Below are 18,662 nucleotides of genomic sequence, written 5' to 3' on the forward strand. Positions count from 1 at the left end.
AAATACCACAGTAGGGCCATGATAAAAATGTATGTCATACTGTGACTTCTGACATTGTTCTCTAGCCTATGCAGTTTTCCTATTCATCTTAACAGTTTTTCTATATATTTTACACCCACAGAAATTTTCTTTATGGGGGTTACAAGGCTACATTCTTGTAAGGTTTTCCTTTTTTATTTATTAAAAATATTATTGGGCAAATCGTTGTCAGGGGGAGAGTGCTGTTCTATAACTGTTAGTTTAGAAATATTATCCTGGTTCTCCCTTTAATAAATGAGCTTCTGTTCAGTGAAGGGAGGAAGTGTGTTGCAACTAAAAGTGCATGTGTGTGTATTTTTATAATGGACTTTGGAGATTAAACATCAAAGAAACATAAAACATAATCTGAATATACTTGGTGTGTCTATGGTAGAAAACATTAGGAAATTTGGGGAGGGGTAAAACTCAAGTATTTCTGTGGTATTCTTACCTTTATATATGCAATGTACAAGGATGTCTTTCAATCTTTCAAGTTTTTAAAATATTTAACCTTTCAAGGAGCAACTTGACTGATCTCAGCAGCCTGTCACTGTCCTGGACATAATGTGTATTGTGGCAGTATTGTCTATTTAAAGACCAAGACTGATCATTGTGATGTTATGTTGATGATGATGTCAGCCCCAAAGGTAGAAAACCTCTCTTGTGATCAAGGCTAATACTGAGATGTACCTATGACCTTATACTGATGATGTCTGTGTGTAAGGAGAGAGATTGGCAGTTGTGACCTCATCTAGATGTTTCAAGGCTTAAAGTAGGGAGATGGCCTATTGTGATGTCATGCTGATAATGCCTTCTTGAAGCAGTGAGACTAGACATTATGGTTTCATTTTGCTGTTGTCTGTTTAAAGCAGAGGCATGACCTTTCACTGATAATGCCTACTTGAAAAAGACTGCCATCCCATACTGACTTTGCCTCCATGGAGAAAAGGGACTGACTCTTCTTGCCAAGAATTAATGCTACCTGCTGAATGCAATCAGTCTTTATTAATGTTTAGAAATATTTTTTGTCATGTTCTGCCCATTGTGAGAATTCAAAATCTGCACAATGTTCAGATACCATCAACAGTTTGTGATATATTGTTTTATGTGGAGAAAATTTCATTTTCTGTGCTGCAAATGCTATTGTTAGGGCTTATTTGGTGCAAAATCTGCACTTTTCTGAAGAAAAGAGTATTTTATGCAAACAATAAACTCCAATGTTTTCTGAGCAGAAAATAAAATTTCTGCTTAAAAATGCTATTTTCTTTACAGAAAATGCGGATAAAATGTTTTGGTACAAAAACAGTGTAAAGTGGGATGCATTCAGGGTTCTTATAAATCTAGGATTCTAAACCAACACCTAAAAATACAGTAGACTATAAATTAACCAGCAACCATGGGAATTGGTGGATGCCAGATAAATGCAGTTTCTAGTTGCTTGAAATCTATTAAAATAGGTCTAATATTATAACCCATATAATATCATACCATAAACTCAGCTTTGACTTAATATTAATATTGAAATACAGCAAATTGAGACAAATAAGGACAAACTTAATGTAACATTACTGCTAAATATGGTTTCATTTTATTTTTTATTTCAAGTATTATTTCTTTGATCTTTCTTACTTGCTTTAGTTCTGATTAACCGAGAATCTACTGGGTTTTGTTTGTTTTAATCCTTTGAAAAATATTTTCATTTTTTTCCATCCCTAATGCCCATTCATTCCAGTCCCTTCCACCACTTTTGTACTTAAAGCCAGAACAACATTCATTTTCCTTAATGATATTTTCAAAATCATGCCTTACCACTCCTCAGGTATGCTCTACTGTTTACTAATGTGCTTTAAGACATATAATAATGCTAGCCCTTTAATTCCTGCTGCTGCCCAGTGAAAGCCTCTCTCTGTGATACACCTAATTACTATATAATTTCCTAGCTACAGGAAAATTAGAATCTGCTATTTGGAGTTAGTAAATGAACAGAGCATCAGATTATATCAATAGAGAATAATGGAAAATTAAATATGAATTAAAAATGAAAACTGGAAAGATTTTTCTTTAGAAAAAAATCAAAAATAAATCTAATGTTTATGTAAGACCAGTATTAACTTCTTTATAGTTATGCCTCAAATAGAATAGATGTATAGCTTTGTATATGATGCACGTTGAATCACTCATTTCACTCATTCATATAAAACATGTTAGAATTCAGAAATGGCTGGTGGAGCCGAGATAGCCCAGACAGAAATCATAGAGAAGCGATCACCTCAGAAAATCATGCAAATTTAATCAATTTACAGAATATTAATTTTGAAATTTTATTACTGTTAGATTTTTATTGTTATGGAAAGGGACATCACATATCCTATGTGATATTCTGCCTCAGATGCCAAAAATAATGTAACCAGCAATAGGTTAGATCCCTTTTGAGTGCCCTGGACAAATCTTGTCTTAAAAGTAACTTGTAACTTCTGGAGTTCGTTTTTATCAGCATTTTATTCTGCTCTCCAATACTAATTTCTCCAGAAAAATGATAAGAAGTAGAAGCTTCTTTTAGAGAAAGAAAGGGCTCTCAATAGAAAAGGAAATAATTGATGGACTCCTAAGCCATGGCATAAAAAAGGTGGTTTTTTATTACATCTCAAAAACATCTAGAAGTCATCATGTACAGTGGCTATGCTGACTATGGGATTGTAGAAGCTGTCAGAAAAGTAACAACTTTTTCCAAGTTCTGTCATTAACTTAAAATGATATTTCTGTTCATATTCAGAAACACTATTATCTTCAGAGGAGGGCTGTGTTAATGATTTGGCTATATCCTGAATGATGAAACAAAGAAATCAGCACTATATAAGCACTGAATAAAAAGTAACTGGCTCAATTTCCTCCTAGAGTAGAACAGTCACAAGCTCTCTGGATCAATCAAGAGTTCCAGACAATAATAATAAGCAAAAAACAAAACAAAAAAACCACCTTGGCAGTTTGTCCCCAATACTGGGGTGATAAAATATGGAGAGGAGTTGGGCTGTGATCATTGACAGCTACAATACGCAATATTAGCATGGGTTGTTGTAGGTTTTTTCAGGCTATATGGCCATGTTCTAGAGGCATTCTCTCCTGACGTTTCCCCTGCATCTATGGCAAGCATCCTTAGAGGTAGTGAGGCTCACTACCTCACAACCTCTGAAGATGCTTGCCATAGATCTAGGCAAAATGTCAGGAGAGAATGCCTCTAGAACATGGCCATATAGCCCGAAAAAACCTACAACAACCCAGTGATTCCAGCCATAAAAGCCTTCGACCATACAATATTGGCATGCCTCTCTCCAACTCTCTCCAATCACTGTGCTTATGGGAAAGGTTTATGTGAAGTCACTGAAGTTATAAAGCTAATCTTTTTTGGCATTTCTTCATTCTGTCCTGAACATGTGTGGCTCTAATGGTGGTGAGATTGAGATAATATTAGAGAGGCAGTTAATCTGCAATTTACTAGGATATTTAAAGGCACTATCCAAGTTACTACACCTATTTGGGGAATAAAGTACAGCACCTTGGATAGCTTTTTCCCATGTAGGTTAAAACTCAGAGCAAATTAACTGTCCCACTTAAATGGAAGCCCCCAATCATTCCTATGGAACACATGCCCTTCCATATATTTTGGACTGCAACTTTCATTATTATTTTTATTTATTTACCACATTTATATCCCACCCTTCTTAACCCCAAAGGGGGCTCAAGGCAGCCTTACAAAAAACAAAAACAAAAAACAATACATGCCATATATTAATGCATCAGTAAATAAAAAACATTAAAACCAGCCCCATTAAAACATAGCATTAAAACATCAATTAACATAGCATCTCTCCTGGATGTGGGTATGCTGGCTCAAGCCAATGAAAATTGCAATCTAACAGACTTTGGAGAGCTACATATTCCTCATGATCTGGCTTCTTAAATTCCCTGTCATCTGAAATTGAAATTTAGATTTTACAACTGAAACTGTTTTGATCTTGCTGGAGGAATAATTCTGTATTGTCGAAGGATTTCGTGGCTGGAATCACTGGGTTGTTGTAGGTTTTTTTGGGCTATATGACCATGTTCTAGAGGCATTTCTCCTGACGTTTCGCCTGCATCTATGGCAAGCATCCTCAGAGGTAGTGAGGTCACAGGCAAAACGTCAGGAGAAATGCTTCGAGAACATGGCCATATAGCCCGAAAAAACCTACAACAACCCAATACTGTTTCTCTAGCTGCCTATTCATCATTCTGCTTTGATTTCCAAAATTTGTACTTGCACCATTTTTCAATCACCTCTTTTGTTTTGTTTGTTTTTCTTACTCATTGCTAGGGCACATGAACAGATGTGAGCATTGATTTAAAACCTGGGAATAATTAATTCTTGATACCACTTGTTTATATAATAAATTATTGCTACTTCAATTTCAGCAATGTGCATGACTCCACTGTGCAAAATGGAATCTTGAGTACATCCACAGTGAACACATCAGGTTTGTGTCTAAATTTCCACCATACAAATACATGCTTACATCAGTAACCTGTGAGTGGGAAAATTGCATACATTTTACTATTTTGTGTCATCCATCACTTTCCTTCCTTTGTCTACTGGCACAACCCTAGATCCAGAGCACTGTGAAGGAAGCAAAAGAGCTATCAAGCTGCCAACACAATTGCTAAATAACAATAAAAGCAAAACAAAAACAAAAAAAAGCTTGAAAGAAAGAACAAAAACACAATTCAACTCGCTCATCTCCACTATCCCACTTTTAATTGCTCAGCAGTTTTCATGCAAACATATTTTGATGATCTATGACTTCATCTATGCAAGTCCAACAATCCAGATCATAACTATTCCATAAGTAGCTGCAGCAGCCAACTCATCACCTGGTTCCAATATGCAGCATTTGCAGACGCCCATTTCAATAAACTTAACTTTAAACTGAGGCAGGCATCTTCCTTTAAGCCATAATATTTCTCTTTTTACTGGGTGAGAAGTATGCTGCACCCTGAAACTCTTATTTTATTGCAAATCTGTCTATCATTCAGTTTCATTTGAAGTCTGAACCAGAACTAAGCAATTTCAAAAATCTCTTACCATCAGAGCTACCTACTATCTGAGAATAGTTTGTTGTGCATGTGAATATTTCTCACAATGTCATAAAACTGTATGCTTTGGTCCCACTACACTGCTCATGTAATGGAAGAGGTTTTGGGCTGGATGAAATGTTCTTATATTAAGTGGTAGCATAAAGCAATCCAGTACCTAGCAATCTGGGTCACTGCTCCCATGTATGGCACAATCCATTTCTACAATGTGACCTTTTCTGTACTCCTTGTCCTCCAGATATTAAAAGACATACAGCCAATCTGATTCTCTGTCATACTGTGATTTGTGCCTAGAACTGAATGCAAAGTGCAAGTCTGAAAAACAATCTCTTTCAACAATTGTGTGTAAGAAGTGCTATGTGAAGGGGAAAGGTTTTGTTCACTTGATCTAAAGACACATGGAGCTTTGTGGCTATCGGGGAACAGTGGCACTGACACTGCAGGCACCATCCATGTCCTTCCCCCTACACAGAGGAAAAGGGATGGTGTCAATGCATTGTTACCATCCCTTTTCCTCTGTGCAGGGGAAAGGGCAGTAGACCTCTCTGAATTGAACCCTTTCCAACTGATCTCTGCTCTGAACTCATAGGTTGGTTTGTTTTCTGAAGAATCCTCTGACTTTTCTTAACACCAAACTAAACTGATTTTTCCTGCAATATCTACCAGAAGTGAAGGAATGTTATGGGGACAACCAGGATTCACCTTATGGTGAGTATGTGTTATTTATTGTCTGTATAGGGACAAGAGAGAAGCCTCCCACAGGATGGTAAAACATCAAACATCCAGGTGTCACCTGGGCAATGTCCTTGGAGACGGCTAATTCTCTCACACCAGAAGTGACTTGCAGTTTCTCAAGTCGCTCCTGACATGACAAAAAGATGTATAGATTAACCTGGAGTGCCCCATAAACTTCAGGATCCCCTAAGATGTTGGAATGGCCTTGAAAGTATGTGAAAGTGAACTGTTTCTGTAGTGTGAAAGAGACCTTCATCTTCCATCTCTATCAGTAAGTTGAAGATTTTGTTTGTCTAAACCTCTGGAAATGAGGGTTCCCTACTTGGTCATGGAAACCCACTGGGTGACCTGAGAAAGATACGCTCTTTGGATCTCAGAGGAAACCAGAAATAAACCTTATCTCAACAGATCATGACAAGAAAATCAATTGATAGAGTTGCCTTAGAATCACCATAAATAGGGAAAAATTTGAAGGCACATAACAACAGCAACAACTTAAAGATCAAGAAAAAAATCTCAAAGGGTTCTTTATTAACAACCTCCAGATTGACAAAAAGAGTTTCCCAGCCCAAAACTGTCTAAGTAGCAGGAATGGTTGTCCATGGTTGTCCATGCCATTATCAGTCTCTATTCTCTTTATGAAGTCCACTTGGCTCCTGAACTTCAAAGATTCTGTTCATCTTTTCCAAACCCTTATTCTTCATGTGATTCAGGATCTGCCTGGATAAAACTTCAGTTTACTTTAAAATGGGAAGTTCTATAATTTTCTGCTGAACAACAGTCCTTGTAATTTGGATAAGACAACACATAAAAAGCACAGCTACTGTGAAGTGAAAGATAAAATCACAGAATCTGCATGAATCAATTGTAGGTGAGGATAAAGAAAAAATAAAGCTTTACTTGTATCCAAAGATGGAACTGGAGTCGCCTTAACCTCTGAACCCATAGCAGTAATTATAATCAGAGGAATGATTTTGCCTTAAGTTCAGAATAAAAAGCTATATAAAAATTATTTTTAGATCTTGGGAAATGTATCAAAAGGACTTGTGAAGAAACAGAAGAGCAAGGATCAACTCAGTAGCAAAGCAACATTTGTGGAGCCGAGAGGTCTGAAGAGAAAGGCATTGACTTTTTGTTGGCACTTGAAGAAGCAATGAAAACATGAAAAGCATAACTGCTTAAACCACCAAAGCAATGTAAGAGGTCAGCCCTAACACAAGGAGGCAGTACTCTGTCCTTGAAAATTGAAACAACTGAGGGACAGTGCTAAAGAAGTCTTCTCCAGTTATTAGCAAGCTGTATGTGTACCACAATTCTTCAATTACAGTGGCAGAATTGCTGGCAGCATAATAATGTTCACAAAGGGCTCTACATCAAATTAAAAATGCATTGATATAAAATTTAATTATCACAACAATTAATTTTGCAAATGTATAGGATCAATTGGCATTTATAAACCCCACTAGTGCTCTAAGGCAGCTCATAGAACCTAAGAAGGAATGGGGAAATGAACACTAACATCAGACTAAGGACCTCTTCACATGTGGCATTTTTGCCCCATTTTGCCGCTTTTATCAGCAGCTTGGATGGTGCCTGCTGTGTGCCATTACATGACACCTGGCAGGCCCCTCTCACATTTCACGCAAAGTAGGGTGGAGGCACCTTCCCTTTTTGCCATGTGATGGCAAAAAGGTCGGCAAGGCAACACGCATTGCTGCTTTTTCTGCCATCTAATGGCGGGAGGGAAAGGGTGCCAACACACCCTGTCCTATCCCCACTGTGTGATGAGGGCAGGAGGGAGGGCGCACAGGGCACCACGAGCCACCCTCCATGCGTTTCTTTTAGCAGTGCCAAAGCATAGCTCAAAAGGGCTGTATGAAGAGGTGGTAAGACCCATAAGCCCCTTTCAGGCATTCAGTCAGTATTTGTACACCATACCCAAGGAAGAAATTTCATTAGTCTCATTTACCTTTTCACCACTTTCTTCACATAAATACATGTCACTGAAGCTCCACTTCACAAAGCAAATTGGACCACCATGACTCTTATATAGTTGAGCCTTGGCAAGAATTGTCAGTGAAAGTATTATTAAATGATCAAGCACGCACAAATATTAAAACAGTTCATGTAATTGAGCCTTGAAGAACACTTATTTAGAACACTTAGCACTTATTTAGAAGTAAGCTACACTGAACACATGGTGGAATTTTATGCTGGTAAGAGCTTGCATATTTACTGATGATAATGGAAAGGAGAAGTGACTTGCTCTTCCTTGCTTGTATCCTACATGTGACTTTCTGTCTCTAAGTCTGTATGCATATATGGTTGGTTTTTTTTTTAGAGTATTATGTGTGAAATCCTGTATCTTTATACACACAATTTTGTAATGGAGCAACAGATACATCTCTGATTCACTTAAGATAGCCATACAGATTTTCCCCTTTGCTTTAAGGTAGAGGTGTACAATTTGAACCAAAAGGCATACAATTTTGGGTTCCATTGTCAGCTAACCCCTCATTCCATTTACCGGGAAGTTACTCAAATTGGGAAGGGTGTTGTCGTTTTCATTAGGCAAAGATTTGGTCCAATGGCTACAATGGGAAACTTTAAAGGCTCAATCCTCTATCATTTTAAGGTCTATCTGCATGAAACCTACCTCAGTTTTAGGCTCCATTTACAACTGCAGGCCTGCCAAGTTTTAAAACAATTCACCAATCTACTGATTTTTTCTAATTATTTTAATTTTTAACCATAGCATTTTTAAGAATAAGATAAACCACAAGAAAGCGTTCTGGGAATTGTAGTCACTGGTTGTGTCCATTCTCAGCCAATCAGAGCATGGACACAACCAAGCTTTTTACTGGCTGAGAAACAGAGAAAAACTTTAACTCGGAGAGAAACTCAGAGACTCTTCAATGCCCGTCCCATCCAAGTGCTGCTGGGAAAGCAAGTTCCCAGTAGGGCCCTCTCTGAAGGAAGAGCCTAAAAAAGAAATGGATGGACGCTGCTGCTGCTGCTGGGGAGGGAGAAAAATACACTGTAATAATCCTATCTTCTCCAAGAGCCCCACAGCATACCCCTACCACAGGTATATTACAGACTTAACTCCATCCTCTCTAGTAACCAATAAAATCTGTCTCCCTTAATCCATTTTGTCAGGCTTTAAAGCACCCTCCTCATTCTGTTTCTGGAGATTATATAAAACAGACCACTGAATATTAAAAGCATTTTCTTTCAAACTGATTTGGGCCCAAGCCTACTTTATAGTTTAACTACATTTTTAATGTACTCAGTTGTGTAATATTCCAGTTATTATTTTGATAAGGAGCCTTTCATCCCACTGTTAATCTTAAAAAATAGGATATGCATATTTGCGTCTGGAGCTGTAAATTCAACAACTATGTCCCTCTCCAGTTTTAGTTCATAGCTGATTTGTGTCTCATTTAAGAGAGAAAAGTGGGAAAGAATAATAATAAATTATTTAGTACAGCGTGCAATCCTGGCTTATTTTGCTGAAGTAGGCAAGGAAAATAACTTGAGTTTTGTGTATACACTTCAATAAAAGTGAGTCGAAAATATACAAAAAAGGTTCTATTATTATTATGATCATCATCATTATATCCCACCTTTCTCCCTGTGGGGACTCAAGGCAGCTAACATTCTTCTCCAGTTATTAGGAAACTGCATGTGTACCACAATTCTTCAATTACAATGTATAAACACTGGCAGAATTTAAAGTTTAAAAAATGAAATACAAAAGTAAAAAAAAACAATTAAAAAGCAACTAAGTAGAAGCAGCATAGTAAACAAAAATACAGTAGATATACTAACATGGCATTTAAAACTGATATTCCCCTCAATACCACCCACAGCACCCCCTGAATTAAAAACCACACCACCCTCTGAACTGACTTTCCTGGGCATGGAGTTCCAGGGTCCAGGGGCAGCCAATGAGAAGGCCCGCTCTCTTATGCCCACCAAGCAGACTTGAGATGGGTGTAGGACTGGGAGAAGTACCTCTCCTGAAGATCTCAGGGCCCAGGCAAGTTTGTACAAGGGAATACAGTCAGCCAAATAGCCTGGACCTGCACCATCTAGGGCTTTAAAGGTCATAACCAGCACTTTGAACTGCCCCCAGAAACATACTGGAGGTCAATTAAGCTGCTGCAACAGGGGGTTGTCAGCTCCCTGTAGCCAGCCCCACTTAGCAATTTGGCTGCAGCTCTTTGGACCAGCTATGTTTCTGAGTACTCTTCAAACACTTGTGCCAGCAGGACTGCTGACTGAAAGGTCAGTGGTTCAAATCTGGGTAGCAGGGTGAGCTCCTGACTGTCAGTTCTAGCTTGCAGGGACATGAGAGAAGCCTCCCACAGGATGGTAAAACACCCAGGTGTCCCCTGTTCAGTGTCCTTGCAGACAGCAAATTTTCTCACACCAGTAGCAATTTGCAGTTTCTCAAGTCGCTCCTGACAAACACACACACATACACACAAACCTTTAGGAAAATACACTTGAGAAATGTTGTCTGTGGGATGAGGAACCAGGTCAGGAGGAAGGAGTCACTATAGACCAGTGCAACTCCACTTCCCCACCCCTCAGGCCTCACCTGCTGCTGTACAGAGAATCATGGTGGGCAGAGCTGAGAGATTAACCACCCCAGTTTCATCCAACTGGGTGTCTGTGATACAAACCAGGTCAGCATGCTCATCCAGAATCAAGTCCTGGATGCCAGGTGTTTTTCCATTTGCTGACTTGGCATTCAGCAGCAGCACTTTCCACCTAGGGGGGCTGTTAACCCAGTTGTCCAGGTTATTAAATATAGGAAACAGTCTAAGGGCAACAAGCACTCTATTTAACTCCTATTTTGTTGGTACAGAGACTGTATCCCCTTGCCCTGTAGAACTCCAATTGCTCCTCCATGACTCTAGAGACTCCCTCCCTCCTTAGAAAGACACATCCTTCCTATATGGGGCAGGCTAACAAATGGCAAGTAAAAACCCTATATAAAGCCAGAAAGGCAGTTGATCAAAGCAAGGTAATGGCTTGAGGTCAGACAAGCATAGGCCCTTGCTTTTGTGCCACCTCTGAAGTGGCTCCCCCAAGGGTCAAACCCCTTTGGTGGTGACGTGGCACCACAGACATTCTCTTTTTGTCCCCAGTCTGGAGGCAAGCATGTGCTTGCCTTGCCCTAAGTCAGGGCCTAAGTCTGAGAAGACTCAGTCCTCTGCAACAGGAGCTGAAGACAGGCTGCCCACAGAAAGCAAACACTGTCTCCTCCTTCCGAGCTCCTTACCAATGTTTCTTCTGGCTCTTTTGGATGGTGCTGTAACATTCTTCTGACTATATTGAAAAGGGGAAAGACTGATGCATTAGAAAACAAACCTTTGTTCCTACAGATTTTTAAAATTTCAACTAGGAACACTTTCCTTGGTGGCTGGGATTTTGTGTTCTGAAGTCCAAACAACTACTGTAAATCCAAAGGCTGAAAACCACTGCACAAAACATAATCTAGCACTATGACCCAACATACCGACATGATTAATTAGCAATAAATTTAATTCCTTAGCAATCTCATCAAAAGTTCTTCACAGACAAATGGCTTAGGTATGTTGAATTTTTCCAGATAGCAGAAAATGGTAGATTTTAAAAAAAAACCAACTTTGTGACCCCTATCTTAAAAGTTAATGAGCACTACAGACATTAAAAATAAATTCAACAGCTGATGGCTAGGAAAAAGCAAAGGAGCTTTGTGTGCCTTGATTCATAGTTGCTTATGAATTCACATTTGGAATGTTGTTCAAACAACTGTTTGTGGCAGACAGTTATGATTCCCAGTCATTTTTACTTTATGTAGTCTTTTCATTCCCATGTAAAGCCCCTGGCAGCATTACCTTACCCAGATGGTGGCCACATCACTTTTGTAGATGTTCAAAGAGCTTTTGAGGTTTCCACAGCCACCCAACATCAAACAATATGCAGCATAATCGTCTGCTTAGATATCATTCACCCACTGTGCATAAATAGTGCAGTGAACCAAAAGTCTACTTTCCCAGTCTTTTAGTCTACCGCTCAATTGCTGCTTTCAGAAAGCCAAATTGCTTCCCCTGATACCAAAACAAAAATTCCTAAATCAAATCCATATATGTACCAAACCTTGGAGTGCAGAGGAGGACATTTACATGCAAACGTCTGATTACACATACCCATTACTTTCTCAAGTAAGATTTAGATCAATTTCCAGGCATATAGTCAAGTAGATATATTTCTATTTTAAGTCATATGAGCAAAAAGAAGGGGCTCCTTTAACAGAGTTAGTTTAGTGAGAACTTTCATGGATTAAAATCCATCTCTTCTGATAGATTGAACTTTACATATATATGCAAGATATATATTTATGCATCTGAATAAAGTGCTTCACCATAGTTTGAAGGGGCAGGCACACAGGTGAGTGAAGCTCCATTCACCCACGTGCCCAATCCCTTTCCAGCTACAGTGATTCACTTGGCTGAGCAAAGTGCCAGCAAGCAAAGTCCTGTAGCTAGAGGAGGAGAGTTGCTTAGGTGAGTGAGCGAATGAAGCAGCTACTTTGGAGTGATGAATCAAGGGTGTGACTACTAATCAAAGAAAGTTAAAATACCAATGGAGGCAAAAACAAGGGTGTGACTAGTATATGGTGGTGACTATTATGTGATTAAATAGGGTACTTATTTATGGTGCTGTCCATGCTCTAATGGGAATATGAATCATATTAGAACTCTGTGTGCCAAATTTTGTGCATGGCTTAACAAATACAAAAATGTGGATTTGAATTCTATCTTCAGAAGTGTGGTCTGTTGCACAATATGATTAAGAAAGTTTAACAAGAGATAGGGGAGGGAAAACAAGGTATTTCTGTATGTACATAAAGATGGATGCAAGATATAAAATGAATAAAATGACACAGTCTAATTTGCCTACCTTTAGCTAGCAGAACAAATAGAATCTTAGTAGGACAGACATTACACAGAATTTCAGCAAGGCAGCACAGTACTTTTCTTCTCTCCAGGGCCCTTTTGAGGATTGCTTAAGTGACTGACAACCTGAGCTAATATCAGCATTTGGCAAAGGATTGCTTTTTAACAGGGTTATTTTTTTAAAAAAATCAGAAAGATATTCTTTTCACAATTGCATAGTTGAAATAGATTATTTGGGGTTGCTATTGATAATCTCTCCTTTTCCTTTCCTTTTGAGGAAAACCTTGTGAACAGAAGGGCTTCTTGTGTGTGGAAAAGAAGCGGGGTGTTAGTATCTCCTGTTTATATTTTGATCAAGAATTTCTTTCCTCACATTGATACTGAGATTCTTGGGCAATCATAAGCCCAGTGTGTTTGGCAGAAAATCGATGTGTCCTAGCCAGTCTGTTGGCTATCAAGCATGCTAATTTCCCCACCTTGGCTGAAGACAGTGCCTCATCACAATAATAGGCAGCTATACAGAAGTACCTTAACAGCATATTGAAATAAAGCTAGCATCGATTGGGTGCAGGAATGCAAATTTTAATTAGGAATTTAAATTCCCATCCCCCTTCAAAATATGTACCATTCTTTCAGCTGATTTTGCAAAGCCACTTTCTGAACCAGGTTTCTGGAGGTCAAAGAGAGTGAATAACGTGACATGTGATATTAAACAAACTGTTTAAAAAGTTTCTGGCATTAAGGTTTTCCTTGTGAAATTTAGGAAAATTTAGTGGTCTTGGGAGGGGGGGGGAGGCTATGTGTCCTCTTATTGAAAGCAATGAGTTTTCATTAGGTTCCAATATTAAGCTTCCTATTACATATGAATCAATTATTAGAATCTGAGCCCAGGCAAACTTATCTAAAAGGCCTGTAAAGTTGGGTCATTCTTCCCAGCTCTATTAGTAGCCTATGAATTAGGGATAAGAAAGTCTTCAAACATTATCACATGAGGATGTAAACCACATTGGAGGTTCCCTAGATATGAATTTAAAAACTTACTGCCACATGATCTCACCCTTTAGAAGCCTTCCATATTAGGCTATTTACATGTCACCCATAAAAGACAGACTTCAGTCATCAATCATGGGACAGAGTGCTTATGCTGGAACATTTTGGTTTTTTTTAATGCTCTGCTATTACTTTCAGCCAATTCTGAGTAGACTTACTCTGAAAGAATGGGCTTGAGGACCAAGCTGTTATTTCAGAACTGTGATGGATGCCAAAAGAAAGAGTTGCAACCAATTTTGTCCCAAGCAACATTTAAGTAGAATTTGGAGGTTTGATTGTGTATAAATTATAATAAATGACTAAGAGTGCATTTACAATGTAGAGTTGATACCATTCGACACCACTTTAACTGCCATTAGAAGCATGACAAAATCTCATTAAGTTACTTGCTTTCCCAATCTCATTTCATTCCATTTCCACATTTGTTTGTGAAACTCTCTTTTTGAATGCATGGATATAGGTATATATTTTTTGCACAAATTCTCTAAATGCAGTTTTTTTTTCTCCTCTGAAATGCATCACAGATGTATATATTTCTAAGGAACAATGTTTTTTTATATTCTATGGGTAATCTTTCCATGCAGAAATGTGAAATGAATGAACCGTTCTCATCCCAAATAGTAAAACAATACTGTGACTATTGCCCAGTATCTACTGATTGTGGGAAGTGACTCATTCTGTCAAATCTTTGTAAAACTCAGCCCTTTAATTTTAAAAAAATCACTGATCAGTTAACCATATTAACTTGATTCCCCCAGTAAATACTGGAGTAGTCTTGCTCCTTCTTTCAATAATCTAGGCATGAAGAGGGCATGGCAGCTGTCCATAAAGGCTCCACACATACAGGAGGCTTCTTCAGACTACTGCTTTCCACACATGGATTGTGAAAGCACAAAGGAAGAATCCAGCATACTCCCCCATATGTTTATTTTCCCCTTCTTCTAAACACCCAAATATGGATATTGTATCAAAGTATAAAAGTGCTTGACAAATTTATGTTAACTGTTAATCAATGAAAGAATAAAGATACTTACCCGAATCATCATAACTGAACATCTAATATCATGAATTGTGTCATAGACCTTCTTACAGATGTCAACAAACTGATTGTCATCAAATAGGTGAACTGTATTTCTGCTTAAATTTTCCAGTACTGTATTGACTTGTGTAATAAACTCTGGAATCACTGTTTATTGAATAAAAAGAGAGAGTAAAACAGATTATTGTAGAATGTATTTTAAATAATTATCCTTTAATTTTGAAAAAGCACACACTTAGCCTCAGGTAGAGAGAACATAATATAGTACTATGATTCTTCTTTAACTGCAATGAATGTATCCCATACAATCCTGGGGATTTTCTAGTTGGTGAAAGGACCTTCTACACTGCCGTATAAAATCCAGATTCTCTGCTTTGAACTGAATTATCTGGCAGGATAGACTCATATAATCCAGATCAAAGTAGATAATATGGATTATCTGATTTGATAATCCAGATTGTTTGGCAGTGGAAAAGAGACCAAAGAGTTCCCTGAGGCCCCTTCTACACTGCCAGATTATCTGCTTTGAACTGGATTATATGTGGCCCCTTCTACATTGCCATATAGAATCCAGATTATCTACTTTTCCTCAATAAATTCTATATGCTTAGATTCCATGGGATTTAGCCATTATAGATAAAGTGTTATCACGGTGCTCTAATTGAGGTGTGAAGAGACCCCTGATGATGGAAAATATAGAAGGAAGAAGACACTTATAACCATTGTTATAACCAGTAGTATATCCAAAATAAAGTTGCCCATCAATTACGGATGTCATGCCAATGAAGGGTGGTTCACATAATAATTCCCTTTATAGTAATCAGTAGGATTGTACAATCCACCTGGACCACGATCAGTCTTTAGTATCCAAATTTTGGTGACTTTAAACAGGATGTCTAAATGTGTGAAAACAGTATTATCATGATATCAAAGAGTTGGACGAATAAAATGACATTATTTTTTCTTATATGCATCCCTACATATTTCAGAATAAAAAACAAGGCAAATGTCTCAGCCAATATCATTTCTTTTGAAAAGGGGAATCATCTTTATGTAAATTGATTGCATTTTTGACTGTGCAAGCTATTAAAATCAGTTATTTTATCATATAGGAATTCTAGTAGTGAAAGAGTTTATTATATACAATGACAAAGTAATGCCTAATCGAACACATTGTTACAAGGCTGTTATTGCTACAAATTAGGATCATTATTATGGTTTGATACTTTTTTCCACAAAGAAATTCCCCAGGAAAGACCTAAGGATGGAATCCTATCTTCTAAATTAAAAATGCTAAATGTTTTAAAACTTTGATTTTAAAAAACTATATTCAGAATGATTAAGTGCCCATAGGTTTACTGTTGCAGCCCAGTCATCTGCGTGATACCTTTTCACCCAAAACAAAGAGTTAATTAGCCAAAATATACTTCAGCCAAAAGGTATTAAATCCACTGATTTAAAATGTATTAAAGAAATAAGCATATACAGAAAAAAATTCAAAAATACATTCCAAGGTTAAAAAAAATACAAAAGTAATTCCAAGGTAATAGGTCAAAACAAAAGTACATCCAAAGTACAAGATTCAAAAGTCATTCCAAAATATATCCTACAATCATAGTATTTTTGATGCAGCAATAAAAAAGTACAGCACTGAAAATAAAGCCAGTCTCCAAAAGTTTAACAAAGAACTGTATCCAAATGAGATACCCCAATAACAAACAAAAAAAAAACTTGACATGAAACCAAGAAAAGAATCTCATACCATGGAGCTGAAAGAAAAGGTGACTTTCTCCTGAAAATTCAAAGTTGCACTCACACAGAGCAGCCAAAGAAGATAACTTAAGAAACCTATTTTTTTCTCATGGAGACACTATCTGTCTGACACCTGGAATCCCCTCTGTTTATTTTTCAAACACTGAGAAAACCATAATTGCCTCTGCTTGGCACTATCTTGTAATAATTGAAGACGTCGAATTATAGCAACAACCTAGTGTCTTCCACCTCATTCCTCTCAGGATCAGGGAAAGTCTCTGGCAGAGTCTCATGTGAAATATTCTCATTAGGAGTAGATCTGTCTGTAAGGCAATTCCCATCATCCAGGGAAGAACTACTTGGGTAGTGGGCTCCAGTTCAGGAGCATAAGGCCCCACCAAAGGATCCCCCTCTTTTTCCTCAGACCAGATCTCAACATTTAGAGTCATACAGATTTGCAGCATGATATCTAAAACGTGTTTCATCTATAAAAGGAGGACATCTAAAATGATATCACTGATCGAATAAGGGTTTTTACCTTTCGAAAATCTCAATGAAAAGCATTCTAGAGCGATAATTCTTCCAGGAGTTAATTCCCTTTTCAAGGAGTCAATTTCCCTCACTTCCTGTTGTTTCACTCCCATTCTTACTAGGAATCATTTGTAAGTTTGTAAGTACACCACAGCATACATTAAATCAAAGAGGGAAATGAATATTGTTCAATATTTTCTTTTCAAAAGAAAATTCAAATTGATTTAGCAGTTCTGATTATGTAACTAGTTTCCAGCTAGAATTATAATAATTCTAGACTCACTGAAAGATGGAATTCGGGGGAAAAGGGCACATTCACATAAAACAAGGACAAAAATGTTATTTCAGGAAGAAAGAAGAGAATATCTGAAAGCAGAAAGATGGATCCTGCTTTTTTTGCTACACTCATAATCACTCCTGGTTCTTTTCTTTTAATCATTTGAGAAGTCCCAACATTCAAGCTTATTATAGAAATAAAATGGGTGTGGGGATGGACAGTTAGGTCTGCTTCAATGATATGAATATCCCCCACCTTCAGGCCAAATCAATTTCATATGGGAACATGTAGACTGTTTATTATTATACCCCACATCCCCGTTAACCAATGCAAGTTTTAGCCTGCTCTTGAATTCAATTTTTTTTTCTATTCATACTTTTAAAATGAATGCATTGTACTGATATGTTCTTTTTATTCTACAATCAATCCTGTAGACACTGAAATGGACAGATTCTGAAAGGAAAGTCCATCCAAGCTATATGCATTTTGGAATGATGTAGAAAATTGTACAAAATGAAAACAAAAGATTCAGAAGAGTTGATTCCTCACACACCCATAGTTGTAGATCCTTCCAGTGAGTTCCTCCTTAATATGATTACTTACCAAAGAAATATACACATTTAGCACAGCCACTCTTGGTACTTGTTTCCTACTAGTTGCTACTTCATATCTCCTACAGCTCATCCCTAGAATCTTTACATTGTGATCTAAGAACACTTGGGTGTGGCTTCATGGGTGATAATAAAGAAAATGCTTGAATAAAAATAAGAAAGTAAAATAGCTAAAATAGAAAAAGTGGAAAATATGAGTAACAGGCACAGAAAGAGATCCTCTTTCACATATGTATGATGTGGAGAACGTCAGAGTCAAAAGTTGTGTGTGCACAGATCTTCCTATGTAGATGGGAGAAGATAGGAATATCAGGAATAAGACCAACTCCAAATGATCATTGCAAACAATATGCACATGTAAAAGGTACTTAAATTTTCACTATAAATTAATGATGGAACATCATTTTAGTCAACTTCAAGTCAAGTGAGGAGTCATGAGCAGCAGTAACCACTGACAGATAAAACAACAAATGTCAGGAAGCTGTGCCTCTCTACTGCACATCAATAACTAAAAAAGGGATTTGTTCAGGACACCTGGGTCAATCTGGGAATTATTCAGCCCAAACTGA

The 18,662-nt window shown here is 37.6% G+C and overlaps 1 protein-coding gene across 1 annotated transcript in view; it reads right to left on the minus strand.

The window, feature by feature from the left end:
* CTNNA3 (catenin alpha 3) overlaps positions 1-18,662 on the minus strand; it is a 1,221,152-nt gene that overhangs the window by 168,202 nt on the left and 1,034,288 nt on the right. Inside the window, exon 13 of the mRNA XM_060768919.2 lies at positions 14,918-15,069. Coding sequence (XP_060624902.2) covers positions 14,918-15,069 — 152 coding nt within the window. The remainder of the gene's footprint in view (positions 1-14,917; positions 15,070-18,662) is intronic.

The sequence above is a fragment of the Anolis sagrei genome, chromosome 3, assembly GCF_037176765.1.
Source record: "Anolis sagrei isolate rAnoSag1 chromosome 3, rAnoSag1.mat, whole genome shotgun sequence".
In the NCBI taxonomy this organism is placed as follows: domain Eukaryota; kingdom Metazoa; phylum Chordata; class Lepidosauria; order Squamata; family Dactyloidae; genus Anolis; species Anolis sagrei.